Below are 20,084 nucleotides of genomic sequence, written 5' to 3' on the forward strand. Positions count from 1 at the left end.
AATTAGTTAGACAAATCAAGAAGACACTAGAAACTAAAAGGATACACAAACCAACCGACTTGGTGGATTGCCGAGCTACAAGTCCTACGACACAGGAGCAAAATTCTCTAAAAAGCCAAGGTCGTGGGTGCCCAAGAGGGCGGACTTTGAGACTTGGGATCTCAGCAGGAAATGCGAAGGCTGCTTAAAGTCGGCTACCCAAAGAGAATCAACTAGTTTAGTTCTAATCTAAGTAAATTTCTCTTAACTCAAAACAATAGCATCTTCTTAGATAATGGTAAATGTCTACATTTTGAAGGTAGAAGGCTACCATTTGGCACAGAGAAATCACAAAGCACTGCTAACATTATTCTACATGATTGTTGAAACAATTTTATTTCCAAACCATATCCCCCATGAATTTTAATCCAGCGATGCCCCTTATTTCCACATCAACCAATGGTGCTTGGATTAACTTTAAACTTGCTAATTCTGGATCTTTACTGATCATGTCAAGAGCGCGCATCTGATCCTGAAATATGTAAAACAATAGAGACCTCAGCAAAAATATGCAAGCAAGGATCAGGGAATTTGGAGACTGAGAGGACAATTCGATTTTTACCACTGTTTAGATAAGATGGTTAATTATTTAAAAGTTTAAGGTCTTGAATCTGCACTTAAGCAAGTAAATAGCATTAACTTTCCATAGCTAGAAAGGGGACACAGAAATCCTAGCAATTTTTCTCTCTTACATCACTCGTTTTACACTCTATATAGCGATATACAGCATCATTGCCACTTCTTTCATCAACGACACCTAGTAAATTCTCATTTTTGAATCTCTATTCTGCCATCCTAGTAAGTCTTTTATTGCGTACAAACTCTCAATGTTCTCTTGCTAAATCAAGCATGCACAATATTCTTTCATCTACCTTAGGTTTCTATTTCACAAAAAAAAACTACTCGTTTAGCAGTATAAATGTGAAAGGATCAACTTAAAAGAGAGAATAATTTGGACAAGAATCAACCATTCACATAATTTGGAAACAGGATGAATTGGAATATCTTTCCCTAGGCAGAATTTGACGAGTCAACTCTTACCTTTCTTCTCATCATACAGAACTTGCATTCTGATGCAGATGGAGGTAGGACTTGGTTAACAATAAGCTTTCTTACTGGGATAGTTTCCTTCTTCAAGGATGCACAGAGCCGTGAAGACTCATTGACCGCCATCACCTATAGAGAATGTATTTGTCACAAAGAGGTAACTCAATAAGTCCTCAAGAAGAACTTGCAAGCATATTGCTCAGTTGAGCATAAGTAGCACATGGAGATATTTGAGGCAAATGTATTTAACTGAGAAAGGAAATCCTAATAATAGTACTTGAAAGGGAAATATAATAGGAACAGCACTGGCTTCTGAGATGATCAAAATAAGCATGAAACAATATCACAGGGCAGCATTCTTGATTAATTATTTCCCCATATATATATATATTATGAAAAGCACTCAAAAGGACGTGAAAGATCAGCACTGAAAGATAAGCAGCATTCATCTTATGTCAGATAGAAAGCTATATAATATCATCTTGCCACCACGTGATATGGGAGGACTATGATGAATGCACAAGAATAATGGAGGCCTCTTTCCTTTTTAAAAATGGAAGATTAAGTGGGAAAAAAGAAGAAACATAAAGAAGAAAAATGTAACTTTATCAAACACTGAAGGTACAAAATTTGCAACATCTTTCCAGAGTCATTGTAGGCATGCTATTTCTTATTCTTTATTTTTCTAATATGCATTTCCTACGTTTAGCAAAATCTTGCAACCCTAACGGAAATACTTTGTAGAGACCTCTATATGATGAATAAAATTGGTCTGCCGGTATTACAATATATTGGATCTCAAACCTCTCTCACTTCGTTATAACAGCTCAACTATAAGGAGCACGAACTACAGGAAAGGAAAAGGCGAGGTGGCAAAAAAATATGCTATTTATGATTGGAACTAACGAAGTGACAAGAGAGTTCTGTTGCAAACTAATGCTCCAGAGTTGTTAGATTATAATACGAAGGCAGAATTTGTGCATTACAGTGGGGATTGTCACAACGATAAACTCTGTAGTTGCTGAATCACGGAACAGATCCCGAACTTTTGCCATCCTCTCCCTTAATTGCTCTAGCTTGTCAGTCTGCAGTGAAAGGACATAATGCTCAACGCAAAGAAATAGCACAGCAAGAAAGCTAATAGTGCAAGTTCAGTGCTTACAGCATCATCTCGTTGTGGCTCCTCTTTGTTGAACATGGATTTTAAAGCTGAAGTAGCTGATGATATTTTCTTTTTAAGCTGTGACACATGAAATAGTACTTATAAAGCCGAAGTAAGTGATAATAGGACTTTGGTAGACGAACTTGCAATAAAAATACATGGCCACACAGTCTCAGATTTAAACATGCTAAAACCACTCTAATAATAGCCTGTTTGGCCAATCAATTTGAAAAGCACCTTTGAGCAGCAATTAGTGTTTGCCCTAGCTTTTAAAAAGTACTTCTAAGTATATTTTGTCAAAAGTGCTTTTCACTTTTTGGGGAGAAGCTACTTTTTCAGCTTCTCAAAAATAGCTTCTGCTTCTACTCAAAAACACGTTTTCTTCACCTAAAAGCTTGGCCAAACACCTCAACTACAAAAGAAAAACACTTTTTTGATAGAGAAAAAAAAAAGCACCTTTGGCCTTGCAGAAGCTTGGCCAAACAGGCTATAATTTTCGGGTAAGGAGAAGAAACATATGGGTTGAGGGTTCTAAATTGGAAGCAATTTGATGGAAGAAATGATCCATAATGTCCTTCCAGTAGTATGACAGTAGTTACCTTCATCATCTTGCCTATTGATGCATCCAAGAAATCTGGGAGTGATAAAAGTCTAAGTGTGTGGCCCTTCAAAATCAACAGGTAAATACAAACATTAAGCTCAAAGAACAAGTTTTACAGTAACTGGTTTCTTTCAACTCACCGTTGGTGCTGTATCAAAAACTATACGAGAAAAGGCGCTATAGTTTGTTGATTCAAGAAATTGCATGACCTGCAGAACCATCCAATGGTCAAAGAGATTGGAATAAGACAAACAATAAGGACAGTGGTTTATGTAGGGTACCGATAACCATCTAACTGAAAAACAGTACTGAACAATCATTATACGTGCCTTAGAAATTGCTATAGCCTCATCTAGACCAGGTGGAGGAGTGTCCAATAGCTCTCCAAGTTTCAGTTCTCCCAGCTATCACAAGTTAATAATAGCAGAGTCAGATACCAAGACTAGGCATGCACAGTTAAAGCCATACAAAGAGAGGGATTTATTTGGAAAAGAAAAAAGAACTACGAAACATTTTGCTTCTGCAATCACCTGATCAGCAAGCATTCCGAGGCCCATGCTGCCCATAAAATCTTTGACACCACTACCACCATTTAGTTGGCTCGTTGCACGGAACTCTTCCCTAGTTTTCTCAGGATTTATCTATTTGAATATCAGTTTATTATGATTGATTATTTGTCCTAAACACGTAGATACTGCACTTCAGTACCAACATCGAAATATTAAGAACAAGATACCTCTAGTGCATATAATGGAGAATCCACTCCCTGAACCGGAACAAGTGCTCCTCCAGTCAAATCCTACAGAAAGCACAAAACATTACATAAATTATTTCTCCGGAAAAGGGCTGAAATTGCCCCTGTACTTTCACAGAGGGGCACTTTTCCCCTCCATTAATAGTTGGGATGTTTTTTGCCCCTCCCGTTAACAAAAGTTGACAGTTTTGCCCTTTCAGCTAATGGAATCTTTAAAAGAAAATCTAATAATTCATATGGAGGGCAAAAAGTTCCCCTTGGCAGAAAGTACAGGGGCAATTTTGGCTCTTTTCTGTTATTTCTCTTTTGACAGAATTTACGAAGAGAAGTTTGCAGTAGGTACCTGATCAAAAGAATCACTCAAAGAGTGAGCAGGGTCAGTTGAAACAACAAGAGTCGGATGACCGTGATTTGCAAATTTTACTGCTAGAGAAGCAGCACAGCTAGTCTTCCCAACGCCTCCTTTCCCTCCCAACATGTAATACTTCCGTTGGGTCCCACTAACCATCTCATTGAATCCAACAAAAGCTTCAGTAGGAGTAGTAACTGACCTCACTACAAAGATGAGAGGAACTTAAATAATCCCAAAATTTGTTCTTTATAAGACTTCTTAGAATTGTTCTGTGTAATGTCAATAACATGGACTCATGTCTTTTTTTTTTCAATCGATTCGAGTTGGCATTTACTGTTATATGCAAAAGCAGAATTGACAGGATTTTAGAGCAAGTTAAAAAAGCATGGTATCAAATGGTGATTGGCATTAAATTCTGGATATGGTTTCTAAAAATCTAGTGCAGTTTTATCGCATTCCTCCACTATTAGTCTCAAATAACACCTAACTAGAACCAGGATTATTGGCCTCTCTTTTGAAAGAAGAACAAACAGGCATAGTTGAATCACTCACTACTTGGAATTTGTTTTTCTCAAGTCTGAATTCATTATGGTACAAAGGTCTAATCTTTATGTTCTTAACATGGAAAATCACTTGCATTTATTGGCACAAACTGCTGTGCAGCCTTTTCTTTCTTTTTTTCAACCGTGGTGTCCAGACCAACCTGCAGGCCCCTCAACTAATTTCATGGGGTGCCTAATATACCGGGTAACTTTGTCTACCAAGACTATAATAGATGAGATAAAATCACCTAATACTTTTGCCTCCACTAGAATTTCAACTGGAGACCGCATGGTTCTCAACTAGTTCATTGACCACTAGACCATACCCTTAGGGGTCGTTTGGTTGTCGGATAGAGTTACGCATGTATTAGTAATGTTGAGATAAGTTATGCAAGTTTTAGTTATGCAGGGTTCAGTTATTCATGTATTAGTTATTCCATCTTCTATTCTGCATAAACAATACATTGATTTCCTCATAACCTATACATGTATTAGTTATGCGGGATTGTAATCTGGTAACCAAACGCCATAATTGATGTGCTGAATTTTATATAGCAACTAAAATGAGTTTTAATACATGAATAATTAGCTTCCTAACCAGCAACTAAACAACCCCTTAGTGCCCTATGCAGCCTTCTTCATCAAAGAAACTGTTTTTACGCCTCGAACCCGTGACATTCCATACAAATATACTCATTAACTCACCCGTAAAGAACTGAGGAAACTTGACAGGCAAAATAACAGCTTCCTGCAAAGCTTGTTTAGCACTTTCCAAACCAGCAACATCATTCCATTTAATATTAGGCTTTTCCCTAACAATAGCGGAATTAAGGCCAGCCCTTAACTTAGACTGTTCAGGATCTTCCCCATCTTCACCATCTTTGGGCTTGGTCTTCATTTTGGGCCGGGTTTCCACAGCAGCATCACCTCCATTTTGAGCCGGCCCAGTTCCACCTTCATCCAATACAGCCCGGATCTCTTCAACCCGGCGTAAATACTCGGTGAATTTCTGAGTAATCGCTTCCTTAATCTTAGGGTTTTTTTCGTACTTTAAATGAGTTTTGAAATTCTCTAAAGCGTTCATGTAAAGAGGAAATGCTTTAGCATAGTTACCAGCGTTGTCTTCTTGTACAGCTTGACGTACATATTCGATTGCTTGTTCTTTATAATTGCTATACATCTTTCGATCATGTATTCAATTTACAGACCCAATTCCAAATATTAAGTACTTCTAATTATATTTTGTCAAAAGTGCTTTTCACTTTTTGGGGGCAGAAGCTACTTTTTCTGCTTCTACTCAAAAACACGTCTTCTTCCGTATAAAAGCTTGACCAAACACCTTAACTACGAAAGAAAAACACTTTTTTGATAGAGAAAAAAAAATCTTTGGCCTCGCAGAAGCTTGACCAAACAGGCTATAATTTTCGGGTAAGGAGAAGAAACATATGGGTTGAGGGTTCTAAATTGGAAGCAATTTGATGGAAGAAATGATCCATAATGTCCTTCCAGTAGTATGACAGTAGTTACCTTCATCATCTTGCCTATTGATGCATCCAAGAAATCTGGGAGTGATAAAAGTCTTAAGTCTGTGGCCCTTCAAAATCAACAGGCCGGAATTGATGTGCTGAATTTTATATAGCAATTAAAATGCTACCCAACGTAGTATATGCTAATTTTAATACATGAATAATTAGCTTCCTAAACGACCCTTAGTGCCCTATGCAGCCTTCTTCATCAAAGAAACTGTTTTTACGCCTAGAACCCGTGACATCAGCCTAAAAACAAATATACACAACTTAAAATACCCAAGTCCGAAAAATATTAATAAAGTCCGAAAATTGCAGAAGTATATACACATATATTAGAAAAAAACTGTTAAAAGGAATTAAAAATACCAACTTTATAATCCATTTTTCCCCAGAATGAAGTATATACACATATATTAGAAAAAAACTGTTAAAAGGAATTAAAAATACCAACTTTATAATCCATTTTTCCAAGAATGAAGATATATATATACATATATAATGAAGGGTTTACCTTGAAATGGCACTGTGTAAGTTATTGAATTGAAATTTGTTGAAAAAGAACTAAAGCTTCTTTTGGTGACATTTATTAAAGAAAAATAAAAATGGGTTTTTGAAGTTTGACGAAAAAGAGAAGCCATGGCCATTGTTATGGTGATATTTTGTTTCAGGTTAGTGGACGGAAAGTGAGGGAATTTTTGTTAGTTGGGGTGTTTTGGAGACTTCGAAAAGAAGATAGGGTCACAATTGCAATTTTTGATTTTGTGGTATGTGCGACTTTGGTCTTCAAAGATATTTGGATGTTAACATTGGTATCCTAAGTTGTCTATTGAGAAAATAAGCCCCCCTATAAGGGTAGTTTGAAATCGCTATTTTCCATTATTTTTAGTTTAGTTCAATATTTTTTTTTTGTTATTGTTCATAATAAGTGGTGTTTTTATTTTTTATTTTGCTTAAAATAAGTGGTTTCGCAAAATCAAGCAGACATTGATTTTTATCTTTCAATTTTGCCCTTATTTAAATAAAAAAAAAATTACATACTATGAAATCATTAAAGAGCTACTTCTTTTTCACATATACTGGAGGTTTACTTTGAAATGGCGCTGCAAAAGTAAGTGACATTTAACTTATTGAGAAAGAGTTAAAGCTTCTTCTAGTGACATTTAACAACGAAAAATTGAAATGGGTTTTCGACGTTTGATGAAAAAGAAATGCCATAGCCATTGTTATGCTGATTTTTGTTTCTGAGTTAAAGCTTATTTTGGGGGTTGATGGAGGGAAAGTGAGAAAATTTTGTTTTTGGGGTGTTTTGGAGACTTGGAAAAGAAGATAGGGTAACAATTATAATTTTTGATTTTATGGGATGTGCAACTTTGGTCTTAAAAGATATTTGGATGTTAACATTGGTATCCTAAGTTGTTAATTGGGCAAATAAAACCCACAAATAAGGTAATTTCCATTATTCTGATTTTATTTTAATTTTTTTCTTTGTTAGTAGTATTCTCCGACTCATTTTATGTGACATTTCTCATTTTCGAGATTCAAATAATATATATTTTGACCGACAATTTTTTAATAAATTTTTCATCATATTAATATGAGAAAAAATGCAACTTATATTGTTTTTAATATAATTTTTGGATATCTAACTTTTCATGGAATAAAAATGCAAATTTATTAGTAATTTTTTTCCAGAATGAAGAAATATATACACATATAATTAAAGGTTAACCTTGAAATGACGGTGCAAAAGTTCTTGAATTGAAATTTGATCGGAAAGAGCTAAAGCTTCTTCTAGTGACACTCAGCAAAGAAAACTAGAAATAGGTTTTCGAAGTTTGATGGGAAAACAACGCCATAGCCATTGCTACAGCGATTTTGTTTCAGGTTAAAGCTTGTTTTTGAGGTTGATAGATGAAAAGTGAGGAAAGTTTGTTTTGGGGGGGTGTTTTGGAGACTTGGAAAAGAAGATACGGTCAATTTATTTTTATTTTTTTAATTTTGTGGGATGAGCAACTTTGGTCTTAAAACATGTTTGGATGTTAACATTGGTATCCTAATTTGTTAATTGAGCAAATAAACCCTTCAGTTAGTGTAATAGTCTGATTTTAGTTTATTTTTTTCTTTGTTATATTCCATGCATAAGTTTATTACATTATAGGTAGTGTGTGTCTGGGATATTTTTCCATTGATGATATAGCGAAACAATGTTATAGAGAATTTATATATAATATAAAGTTAAACATTAGAGAAGTGATAGTGTCACCTCTCTTTGGCCATGAATCCTATATATCCTTTCTCTTATTTTTTTGGAAGATTTTCCTTACATTTCTATTTACTTATTATTCAATTACTACTTCTCTATTAATTCTTATTCTTTAATGTTTATACTTTAATGATCAAAAATTACTACTTCATTCATTCTTTATCAATATTTTACTTTTTCTTCCATCACCACTTTAAGACCTTACAAAAAGTAACTACCTTATTAGTTAGATTTATTTGAAGCATTATTCCAACATGCCTAACATGGTGATCATAGAGGAATAAAACGGTAGACACACTTTTAATTGTAATAAACTCATTAAGGGGTTGTGAAGTTGGAAAGTTGGGAATTATAGCTATATATAATTTGTAGTTGTTGGGTCATCACCAATTGCATCCATGAAAATCCTCAAGATTCAATCGTAAAGAATAGAAAAGCAGAGAAACGAAGTAAAGGGAGCACATAAATTTCCTGGATATGCTGCTTGATAATGAGTTTAGAGATGATTCGGCGATAATCAACAATCTATTTGTGGTATTTTTATTTTCTCAATATCTTTCTATTTGTATTATCGCAATATAATTTCTTCTGCTCAGATTTCTGCTATTATCTGTTATTTCCTGTGCTTTGATTATCCTGTGTTATTTGTGTCGCTTGCATTATTTCATTTCATATCGCTTTGATTCTCTTAACCTTATCTGACTTCTTTTTATGCTTTTATTGAGCCGAGGGTCTTTCGGAAATAGCCGTACATCCTACCTTGGTAGGAGTAAGGTCTGCGTACATTCTACCCCCAGACCCCACGATGTGGGATCACTGGGTTGTTGTTGTTGTTGTTGTTGTTGTTTCTATTTGTAGACTTATCTTATTTTTCATATTTTCTATTCATTATTTTTATCCTGAAAAAGACTATCACCTAACCAAGAAATTATAGTTCCAACTTACTGAAAGTTAAATATTGTTGTTACTCCCTGCAAACTTAGGTCAAAGACAGTGGGTCGCTATGATTTGGCTTAGACAAGATTAGCATACAATGACAGTAAAGCAACTTGGCTATGATATTTTGCTATAGGATCAAGTCTAACTAGCAATTTTAGAAGCACATGTCTTTTAAAGAGCATAACAAATACATATTACTTCCATATAGGTGTATCATATGATTAGAAAGATTTTCTGCTTATCATGGCACATTAAAATTCAAAAAATGAGGTTTAAATATCTGAAAAACAAATATTTTTTTTGTTTTATGTTTTACTCCCTGCTAACTTATATAGGTCAAAGATAGTGATTGGCTATGATTTAGCTTAGACAAGATTATCATACAATGACAGTAAAGCTACTATGCTTTGAAATTTTGCTATAAGATCAAGTCTAACGAGCAATTTTAGAAGCACGTGTCTTTTCAAAAGCATAACAAATACATATTACTTCCATATAGGTGTATCATATGATTAGGAAGGTTTTCTGCTTAATATGGAACATTAAAATTCAAAAAAAGAGGTTTAGATATCAGAAAAAAGAATAATAAATCTTGAGAAAACATTTATTTCAAAGTGTAATTGATAGTTATGACAGAAAAATATGCTAACATCATAATTGGTCAAACAGCATCACCTCTGCCATCATAACTTGGAGGTCTCGCAAATTAATATACGACACACAATTTTTTGTATAATTTACTTTTTATTGTATAACATATGTAATTCAAATATAAATTTGGTGATATTTTTATCATCGCGCGAAACGCGACCACATTTACTAGTATATAATATAACACAATTACAATGAACTCTAAAGTCATTGCTATGTTATAGAGAGTATTATTATGGGATTCTCCTCCCTGTGAGAACTCTAAAGTCAAAAAATACAAGTGCATAGACATTAGTAAGGGAACTAATACAATTATGTCCAGAAGTATAATAGTACATAGTAGTATTGTTAAAAACTCGCTTAAACCATAAAACTTGGTGAAACTTACGTTAATCTTCACCAGCTTGCTTAATTAATGGCACTTTAGTATAGGCATGAAGCTGCTACAATAGTTTAAGGGCACATCCATATTAATAGTTTATTATAATTTTTTTATTCTTTTGTTGAGATAATTATTGTGTGTAGTTATAGTTACATTCTACCATTTTTTTTTCTTCGTTCGCCATTTTTCTTTGCTAAAGCTATGCTTTGCACTTAAAGCTCCAAATATCCAAGAAATTTATTTTAACGTTTTCTTTTAAGCTTTTTGATTTTGACCAATCTGGATTGTGTAGTCTACTTCCCGTTTTAGCTAGTCCTCCACCTTTAGATGTAGGAGATTTTTTATTTTATTTTCACTCACAGTATTAGTCATCAACCACCAGCAGTCATCATAAATAATGTTAGAACGTACCACATTACTTATAGGAGGCTGCTGCGAATTAACGAGTAAATGAGATCTCTTGCTCTTTTACAATTTGAATAGAAAAAAAATGACCTTTTATAATTTGAATAGAAGAAAATGACCTTTTCAGATCTTTTATGTGTAGCTGCGAATTAACGAGAAAATGAGATCTTTTGTTCTTTTACAATTTGAATAGAAAAAAAATGACCTTTTACAATTTGAATAGAAGAAAATGACATTTTTAGATCTCTTATGTGTAGAAAATAAACATCACCAGAAAGGTCATAATTTTTTTAAAAAAAAGTTTATAAAGGGCTCCCGAATTAATGTTGATTTTCAAGTAAGAGTTTTCTTTATTTAGCAATTATGAGTCCATGTAAGGCCATAATTCAACTATTGTGCGGTGTTTGAGAGATATTGGAAGAAATTCATAATTAATAATTCATTCCCCTTTATTGCACAGTCCTCTTATCCGACCTTTTTCATCATTTTTTAGAATCTTAGAAGCCCAGCTAAGTTTTTACCATCAATTTGTATTATAATAGCTTTTCGCAGCTTGAAGTGAGGACACATATTAATTTAACAATGATTATAAAATTAAGATGCATATTATATATGTTATGCAGTCGATGCAAAAATTAGCTATAAATAAATTTATTTTCTATTGTTTGCGTAGTAAAATGATGAGAGTAATTAATTGTATTGTGTTGTTAATTTAAATATAATGTTTGTTTTGATTGTTACTTAAATTTTTACTGTATCACATTATTAAATCCATCGTTATGTAACGACGAAAAGTCTAGTTTTGTGTAACAATTGATTTGGTGTGATTGTGTCATTACCTTAATTTTTTTTTCTTATTTTGCGTTTTCTTATTGTCTAATAATCTTATTTTATCATTTACTCTACTTTTTTACAGTAGCTCTACCTCGTACACTACTTTTCTTGTAATTTTATCCGTTAAATAGCCAATGCGTGATATTATGTAATGACGGAAAACGATACAAGTTATTCAAACGTTATATTTATCAAAATATTACGATTCAATTAACAACAATCCAACAGAGTGTAAATGTGACGAGGTATTCAACTCACCTTTATGATTAGAATGAATTATAACACTTTTATTATTGTTTCATCAGTAAAGGAAGTAAACTACTAATTATTATTTTATTTAAAAAAAGAGAACATTTTGCTTCTCCCTTTTTTCTTCCATGAGATGATCATTACTTCTTAATTCACACGCCTTAATTTCCTGCAAAATATCCAAACTATTTTTATACCAAAAAAGTACAAATACCTTAGTCTTTAAGTCCTATAAATTCTGCAAGTGCAAGCTACGCCAAAATTTTACTATATTTTTTTGTTTTTGTTTTTCTTTTTTAAAAACTATCTCCTCTCTTTTGCATGATCTCCCATTCCCCTAATATTTCTACAACTATACTATCATTTTGATAGCTCCCTTTTATCATGATCTTCTCATCAAAGTTTCAACACATACATACACTTCATTTTCTCAGTATATTCAAATTCCAAATTGTCAACAACTTCAACAATATAATCACAACCACCACAAAAAATGTATACCATACAATTCCTTGCTTCTAGTCCAAGTTTTTTAACTTGATCATCATCAATAATAATAATAGCCCTACACAGTTCTACTAATGAATACCTCATGATCACCCTTTTTCTTTGGATCAACAAAAAGGCTTTGAGGGTTTTCTAGCTCATGGCAAACAATCAAGATTTATTGGCAGTTCATTTTCCAGCACTTGTAAGTTTGTCTTATATTTTTTAGGGGTCTTTTTTTTTAAACATTTCTCGGATTGTGCATGTTGGTACAAAGGTCATGCTAATGTTCTCTATATTGTTTCAATTTTCTCAGATGTTCCCAAAAGGACATAGTATTTTCTAAGGGACTTAATTACATGGGATTTCAAGTTCTTTCATGGTTTTGTGATTTTGTTTGGTTTTTGGGCTTTGGTGGTACTTTTTTCTCTATATCGTTCCAATTTTATCATATGTCCGCGAATGGATATAATTTTAACGGTCTTAGATGGGATTTTCAAATTCTTTCTTGGTTTTGTGATTTTGTTTGATCCTTAGCTTGAACCTTTGAGGTACTATTGTTAGTGGCAGATTCAGAATTTAGCATCAGTGGATTCTGTTCTTTATTTATACGTACATATTCTTATTTTTTCATCTCGCACGCACAAAAATAGGTTCAACCTAACTCACTATGTCTACTCTAGATCCGCCATTAATTTTGTTTTTCAGTGTTGATATGTTCTTGGTTTATGTTTTAGAGAAAGAAGAAGAGTAGTACTGGTGGACAACAGAAGAAAGAGGAACTTGAAAAAGAGGTATGGGAGTGAGCTTTTGTATGTACCTTTCTTGATGGATTTAATTTATTTTGCATGGTAATTAAATCGTTATGAAAAACATGACCAAAAAGATACAAAGTACTTGGCATGTATAGGTTATGGTCCATGTACCTCCGGCCTATATATCTCTTTTAGAAAATTAGTCATATACATATGAATGTTACTAAATTTACAAATTGGGATCCAAAGATATAAAGTTAAAAAATAATTAGCAGGGATTTTCTACCGCTATTACTAATTTGGATCCTATATAAGGAGTAGTTGAAATCTTTTTTTATTTTGATCTTATAATATTAGGTTGCCGAGCTTCGAAAAATGTTGAATCATGAACAAAAAGTGCATGAATTTCTGGATAAGGTGTATCAAAGAAAGGATGATTCATCTTTCAGCATTCCAAATTATCTTCCTCCTAAGGTAATTTAATATTTTAATTCTTAGTGAATTTTGTTTCTGAAATTAGCGTTTGTGCTATATAGATTAATTATCATAAGCTTAGGACAAAAGTATAGAAAGTAAGATTTTCTTCAACGATATAGTTACAAGTGGAATTAATATTAGTATGTAATTTTTTTTTTTTTTGGAATTATATATTAGTACTAAATTAATGCTAATCCTAGCTGCTTTGAGATTTATTTTGAGAATGCACCTTTTTTTTTCTGAAGTAAATTTTTGAATATGAAGGAACAACCTTTTGTCATCAAATTGGATCTGATGTTTACTTTCAAGCTAAGCTTGATTCAACCAACGCATCCATATGTACCTACTAAAGCTAAATGAAATATAATTATTTATTTTTTTCAAAAATATTGCGAACAAATTTAGGTCTATAACATGCCAGTTTTATAGCCGGTGAAATATAATGATCAATTTCTTCTCTCCATATATATTAATAGCTTTAACTTGATAGTAGTATAAATAAAACTTTAAGTGCACTTTACCCTTATGTAGAAGGTTATTTTGTCTTATTTTTTAGGTTACTACCTCCACTTATGAAGAGTAAGGGTAGTTGCTTTTAATTATTGTTTAAGTGATCTAATAGTGTAAAACAATATGATCACTGCAGTATTGCATATATATAAACCCGGTATCGATGTAAGAATTATCTTAGATCATCGGGTCACCTTTACCATGTTGTAGGTACTAGGTAGCATGTCTTACTTTCACAATTACAAAGCTCACACTTTAAGGAGGTTAATTTACCTGTAGATTACCTTATTCAATTCTAAAGTATTTTTTATATTGTTAATGCGTAGTTAAACTCATGTATTAATTAGCACTAGCAATTTCTGTAGATGAAGGAATTGTTAACAGAGCTATCCATGGTTGAGAGTGAAATAGCTAAGTTGGAAGGCCAAATCAGTCAGATTCAATGTGATGTGAACAAGGAGAAAGAAATGAACAATACTGATCAAGCCAATAAGTCCAACCAAGGACTTAACAATAAGATGAAAATACAATGGCAACAACAACATAATGTATCTTCATCACTTCCACCAAATCCAAACAAATTCAAAGGGCTAAATGATCAAAAAGTGCCATTTGAGACAAAGGCATTGCATTTCATTAGCAAAGCCATAAAAGGTGATTATGGTCTTAATGACTTCAGAATAAACAATGAGAAATTTATACAACCAATGAAGTCATCAAACGTTATTGCTGATCAAGAAGGTGAAAATCAGTTTCATCAACAAGTTAGAACATTTGGAGAGAGGATTTCAAGGAAAAGTGGGATGATCAAAACTCCCTCACCTTTAAGAGAACCAAGAAATCCAACACCTAGGGTAAGTCCTTTATTTTTAATATTCTTATTCTAAGTAATTCTGGTACTATGTTGTCTGAACTCTTCAAAAATGTTCCTGGACGCGTGTCAAATCCTCTAAAAGAAGTACAGAATATGATACCGGTGCGATAACATTATTTGAAAAGTCCAAGCAACATAAATGTAACACCAGGGAAGTCATTTTGCATATAGCATTTGCATCATAGGCTTGAGATGGGTTTAACTAGAGTATTTACATGATTAGTGAAAATTCATATAGCCAAACCCCAACTTGATTGGAATTGAAGCATAGTTTTTGTTATTGAGGGAAGTCATTTTTCGTAGAAAATATTTTTTTTTTAAAATGTTTTTTATAAAAAAAAACATTTTCATGAAAAAATCGGTGTTTAATGGTGAGTAGAGAATATTCTTTTGAAAAAATACATATGTTACAAATTAATAATAGTAGTATTAGCAAAGTGATTTGGTGAAGCTTTTGAGCACTATATATTAACATTAATGTGTAAAAATTTGTTGGAGTAAATAATGAGAATTGAGAAGTATGAAGTTAACAAATAAGATAGTTGTAACGAAAATTACTTCCATCCATGAGTGAGGTGAGTTATATATTTTCTCCTTTCTGAAAAAAGTTTTTCTTGAAAAAAATATTTACTATAGTACTTAAACACCATAAGAGGACTTTCTCTCGTGGCAACGTAATATTACTGATGTAACTATGATTGAAAGTTATAGACAATTAGAATTTGCAGTTCCTTCCTACTTCTTAGCTTTGCTTTAATTCACTTCCAATTACATAAATAGGTCTCTTCTTAAATTTTGACTTTAGATCACCAGTTCTATTGAACCGCCGCCAATTTTTTCATGAAAAATATTTTTTCTCTAAAAATGACTTCTGTCATACCAAACACCACCGTTTTTTCAAGATAAATTTGTATTATTTTCTTGATTCTAATTTTTTATTTATTTATTTAATCTTTCAGAGAGAAAGAAATGCAGAGATCCCCAAATTTATGTCTACTCCAATGCATGAAATTCAACCAAAAGTTATGCAAAGTCCAATCCCCACAGAAGAAGACACAATTCATAGATGGCCACCAAATAAATTATCAGAAAACATTATGAAATGTTTGATTTTCATTTTTATAAGGTTGCTTCGAACATCACGTGCAATGGAGTTAGAAAAATCAGGCCCAATTGCTAGATCAAACAATTTCTCATTGAGTTTTAGGGCCCATGAGCCCAGTTTTATGAACTCAAAAACTGGTCAATTGATACAAAAAGATTCAAGGCAACAAGATCCATATGGTATTTTTGATTCAGAAGAGTCAATTCCAAGAGATATTGGGCCTTACAAGAATTTGGTTAGATTTGCATCAACCTCTATGGAGCCCAAATGCATCTCCAACTCTAACTCCATCCCTCTATTCCAAAAGCTCAAGTATGTTGTCAAAACCTTTCAATATTTTATTTTAATTTTCTTACATGCAAATTGAATATGAGTTTAGTTTCTATATGTTGACAGTATAAAAAGAATTTTAATACTATTTAGTCATCTAAAAGATAACAATAGATAATGCCTATGACTTCTAGGCAAATTAATTGCACATCGGCAAAACACACGAGAAAGATGTAAGATATATAGGGAAGCGAATCTTAGATCCTAGTGTCGCACTTTAAAGTCATCTGACCATAAGTTCAGAGCTAAACATATCACTAGTAAGTTGGGCTGTTAGAGATGGTATATCATAGTCACTCTGTGTGCAACCTTAGGTGATGGTGGAGCAAACCTGAGTGTTCAAAGAAGTTTAGGCGAATCCCACATCTTTGGGATAATGGCGGGGGAAAAACTCAGTGAGGATGGTGAAGGGAGTGTACACTTAGGCAAATCCTACATTAGCAAAATACGGAAGAGATGTTTAGTTGAGTGTAAATTGAGGAAGCAAACCTTAGACCCTAGGCGTACTGGCTTATGTCTAAAGTGAACAATATCAATAATGATTTTTTTTTTTTTTTAAAATCAAACTAGGACTCCATTGATCATTGATGAGCAAAAGTGGATTAGATTGTTGCATTGCCCCATAATTAGTGGAACTAGTTGTCTGCAAAATAAAGCGGGAAAATACATTAAACCCCTCCCCCCAACGTATAGCTGGATTAATTATGACGCACCCAACCTTTGCGGGCAACCTATTACCCCCAGTCTTAATTTTTCAGTATTTTAGTAGCATTTTCGGCTGATGTAGCAAAAAAATAAATAAATTTGGCGAGTGAAAATGAACCAAATGTGATATTTTAATAAAAATTAATCTTTAAAAAATTATTTATATTAAAATATCTCACCCACCCACCCCCACCCTCCCTCTCTTTCTTCTTCTTTCTCCTCAACCACCGCTGCCGCCGCCACACCACCGCAACAACAATGGGCGGAGACGTGGCGGTGGGGGTGGGTGAGCTATTATTAATGTGTTATTTTAATGTTAATTTAATTATTAAGGTGTTATTTTAATTATTAATGTGTTAATTTAATTATTAATGTGTTATTTTCAATTTTCAATTATTAATTTGTTAATTTAATTATTAATTTGTTAATTTAATTATTAATGTGTTATTTTAATTATTAATGTGTTAATTTAATTATTAATGTGTTATTTTATTTTTAATTATTAAATGAAAAAAATGGCAGTGACGTGGTGGAGAGTGTGCAACACTCTCCACTGTGCAATTGAGATTCATTTTTTTTTTGCCACGTCAGCCAAAAAATGCTACTAAAATACTGAAAAATTAAGACGGGAGGGGGGGGGGGGGGGGGGAGGGGGAGGGGGGGACGTTGGAGGGTTTTAATGTATTTTCCCAAATAAAGCAGACGACTCGCAATAACATTTCTAGTAGTGTAAAATCCTTTAATTATGTAGCTTAATTGCAACATATATTTGCTCTTCTTAATGTGATCAGGAGTAAAATTTTCCTGTATTCTTTGAAAATTGTGCAGGCTTATGATGAACAGTCTACAGAATGTAGATTTAAGATTGCTGAATTACCAACAGAAGCTAGCATTCTGGATCAACATGTACAACGCTTGTATCATGCATGTACATTGAATTTAACTTTTTTTTTTTTAATAATTCCTTTATAAATCTCAATATCCATAGCTTAATTTAGTTATAAAGCATATATTTTAATTTAAATTCTTATTCCAGGGGTTTCTTCAACATGGACTTCCTTCTAGTTCTACTCCGGAAAAATTGTTGACACTTATGAACAAGGTATTTACTTTTACAATTTAATTCCATATATACTTCTGTTCTGGAATTAAAGTTTCCTGATTAACCCAAATATGGAGGCAGATCTAGAATTTGAATTTTATGGGCTTTGAATTGTAAGACAGTGTCCTCAAATGTGAGCAACTGAGTTTTAAATTTAATTTTTGTTCGTATATAGTTAAATTCTTTAACACATATATAAGATATGAGACAATGCTACTGGTTCACTTATGCCAAACCAGTCACATCAGCCTACATATCCATATATGTAGTAATAGCACGGGTTAATTACTCTTTAGCCGTGTAATTGATAAATGTCAGTCATGTCATGGAGTTTGAAATCGATGACAAAGCAATGGAGTTTTATCTTTAAAATTTCAAATTTCATGACGGTGACTAGTTTTCAATTACGTAAGCTGAAATGTGATTATTTGCAAATTTTATACACTAAATATTAGGGTAGTGGCAATTTTAATTTATACATATGTGATCTAATTTCAGGCAACTCTAAACATTGGTGGCAATACTATTAATGCACATGCCATTGAACATTTTATCTTGAGAAAACCAGTAAATTCACCTGCAAAAGATCAGGTAATTACCTCTTCACATCTCTTATTAAAAAAAGTATATTTTTCTAAATATTAATTTGTTGCATGTAATTATATGTATGTTCTCTTACATTTGTATGACTAAATATATAGGTCAATCGAAAAGGTGAAAAGAATGATAAAGAAAGTATAGTTCGTCAGCTGCATGGACTTGAATCATTCGATCCAAATATCATGTTTGCCTTATGTTGTGGCACACGTTCTTCTCCAGCAGTAAGTTAATACTACTATATACTATATTACTGTTGCTGCTTAATTTGTCTCAAATTAATTATATTAGCATTGCAGTTTCCGAAAGTAAATTTGTTTGATGCATTTTTTTTTTATATAGTTTTGTTGAGCTTATTACATCGTTGATTACAAGTTTATATAAAGGAGGAGGGTAGCTAGCAAACTAGCCTGAAGTTAGACAGATAATTATGATAAATTCTCACAATACATGCTTTCTATGTAACAATAAATTGAGATGAGTTTTAAATAAAGTAACATAAAAAATTAAAGTTTATATAGTCGATCCTGCTTGGAATTGAGGCTAGTTATTATTTTCAATCCTTCATTGTAGTTCTTAGATCTTTAAACATTAATTTCAGAGGACAAATTTATCCACAATTCGTTATATTTTGGAACTTGATCAGGTTGATGGCTTCAAAATATATTAAGGGGACAATGATTTTGGTCCTAGTTAAATAATCCCCAAGCTTCAAAAATCTTTCTTTCTTTCTTAGATTCCACATTCAGTTAAATACCGCCACATAAATTGGAATAGCAAGAGTACTACTAAAATCATGTGCATAAACTATTTTTTTACCTTAATTAAGTGAATGTTAGCTTGTTAATTAATTACAATTGAAATGACTATGCAGGTGAAGATATACACAGGTGATGGAGTTGTAGCTGAGTTAGAAAAATCAAAATTGGAATACTTACAAGCTTCACTAATTGTAACAAGCACCAAGAAGATAGCCATGCCAGAGCTATTGCTAAGAAACATGCATGATTTTGCCCAAGATTTGGATTCATTAGTAGAGTGGATTTGCCAACAATTGCCCACATCAGGTTCATTGAGGAAATCCATTGTTGATTGCTTTAGAGGACTTCATGGGGGCAAAGTGTCCACCGTTGTTGAGAAAATACCTTATGATTTCGAATTTCAGTATTTGTTGACTGTATAAAAATATATCGTAAGTCAGAATTTGAATCGATAAAGATTTTTTTCAATTGTATGAATCAATATTATTTCATGTCGTATTCTTAATTCTTGATACCTCTTGAGAAAATTTGTCTACTTATACATATGTGAATAACAATAAGTGGTGAAAAGAAAGGTGATCACTTGTTGATAGTGGTATTTTGGAGAACCCTGAATATGTTTCTAATTGGCCA

The 20,084-nt window shown here is 32.8% G+C and overlaps 2 protein-coding genes and 1 non-coding gene across 3 annotated transcripts; 1 reads left to right on the forward strand and 2 right to left on the reverse strand.

Annotated features, from left to right (window-relative positions):
• Nucleotides 1-216: 216 nt before the first annotated feature.
• LOC132600385 (ATPase GET3B-like) lies at nt 217-5,985 on the reverse strand. The gene is made up of 11 exons (XM_060313507.1): nt 5,203-5,985; nt 3,947-4,158; nt 3,586-3,648; nt 3,380-3,490; nt 3,179-3,253; nt 2,990-3,058; nt 2,848-2,913; nt 2,249-2,326; nt 2,073-2,171; nt 1,081-1,215; nt 217-511 (listed from the first exon to the last, which is right to left on the reverse strand). Exons 1-11 carry the CDS (start codon nt 5,675-5,677, stop codon nt 374-376), a joined length of 1,521 nt encoding a protein of 506 aa, XP_060169490.1. The 5' UTR covers nt 5,678-5,985; the 3' UTR covers nt 217-373.
• A 6,052-nt stretch (nt 5,986-12,037) lies between these two features.
• Nucleotides 12,038-20,084, forward strand: LOC132600386 (uncharacterized). The gene is made up of 10 exons (XM_060313508.1): nt 12,038-12,440; nt 12,973-13,029; nt 13,348-13,464; nt 14,343-14,831; nt 15,811-16,268; nt 17,820-17,919; nt 18,028-18,093; nt 18,592-18,684; nt 18,795-18,914; nt 19,565-20,084. The coding sequence occupies exons 1-10, from the start codon at nt 12,396-12,398 to the stop codon at nt 19,871-19,873; spliced, it is 1,854 nt and encodes a 617-aa protein (XP_060169491.1). The 5' UTR covers nt 12,038-12,395; the 3' UTR covers nt 19,874-20,084.
• On the reverse strand, nt 12,470-12,567 carry LOC132600915 (U6 spliceosomal RNA). The gene has a single exon (XR_009567375.1). It is a non-coding gene; the product is annotated as a U6 spliceosomal RNA (small nuclear RNA).

The sequence above is a fragment of the Lycium barbarum genome, chromosome 6, assembly GCF_019175385.1.
Source record: "Lycium barbarum isolate Lr01 chromosome 6, ASM1917538v2, whole genome shotgun sequence".
Lineage (NCBI taxonomy): Eukaryota > Viridiplantae > Streptophyta > Magnoliopsida > Solanales > Solanaceae > Lycium > Lycium barbarum.

What these genes read in the sequence shown, in the direction of transcription:
- LOC132600385 (XM_060313507.1), bottom strand. Translation starts at nt 5,677, where the DNA reads ATGTATAGCAATTATAAAGAACAAGCAATCGAATATGTACGTCAAGCT. An exon ending in TGAGTGATTCTTTTGATCAG is followed by an intron (nt 3,649 to 3,946) that starts GTACCTACTGCA and finishes TGCTTTCTGTAG; the next exon opens with GATTTGACTGGAGGAGCACT. An exon ending in CAATAGGCAAGATGATGAAG is followed by an intron (nt 2,327 to 2,847) that starts GTAACTACTGTC and finishes CATGTGTCACAG; the next exon opens with CTTAAAAAGAAAATATCATC.
- LOC132600386 (XM_060313508.1), top strand. Translation starts at nt 12,396, where the DNA reads ATGGCAAACAATCAAGATTTATTGGCAGTTCATTTTCCAGCACTT. An exon ending in CAAGAAATCCAACACCTAGG is followed by an intron (nt 14,832 to 15,810) that starts GTAAGTCCTTTA and finishes TTAATCTTTCAG; the next exon opens with AGAGAAAGAAATGCAGAGAT. An exon ending in ATTCACCTGCAAAAGATCAG is followed by an intron (nt 18,685 to 18,794) that starts GTAATTACCTCT and finishes CTAAATATATAG; the next exon opens with GTCAATCGAAAAGGTGAAAA.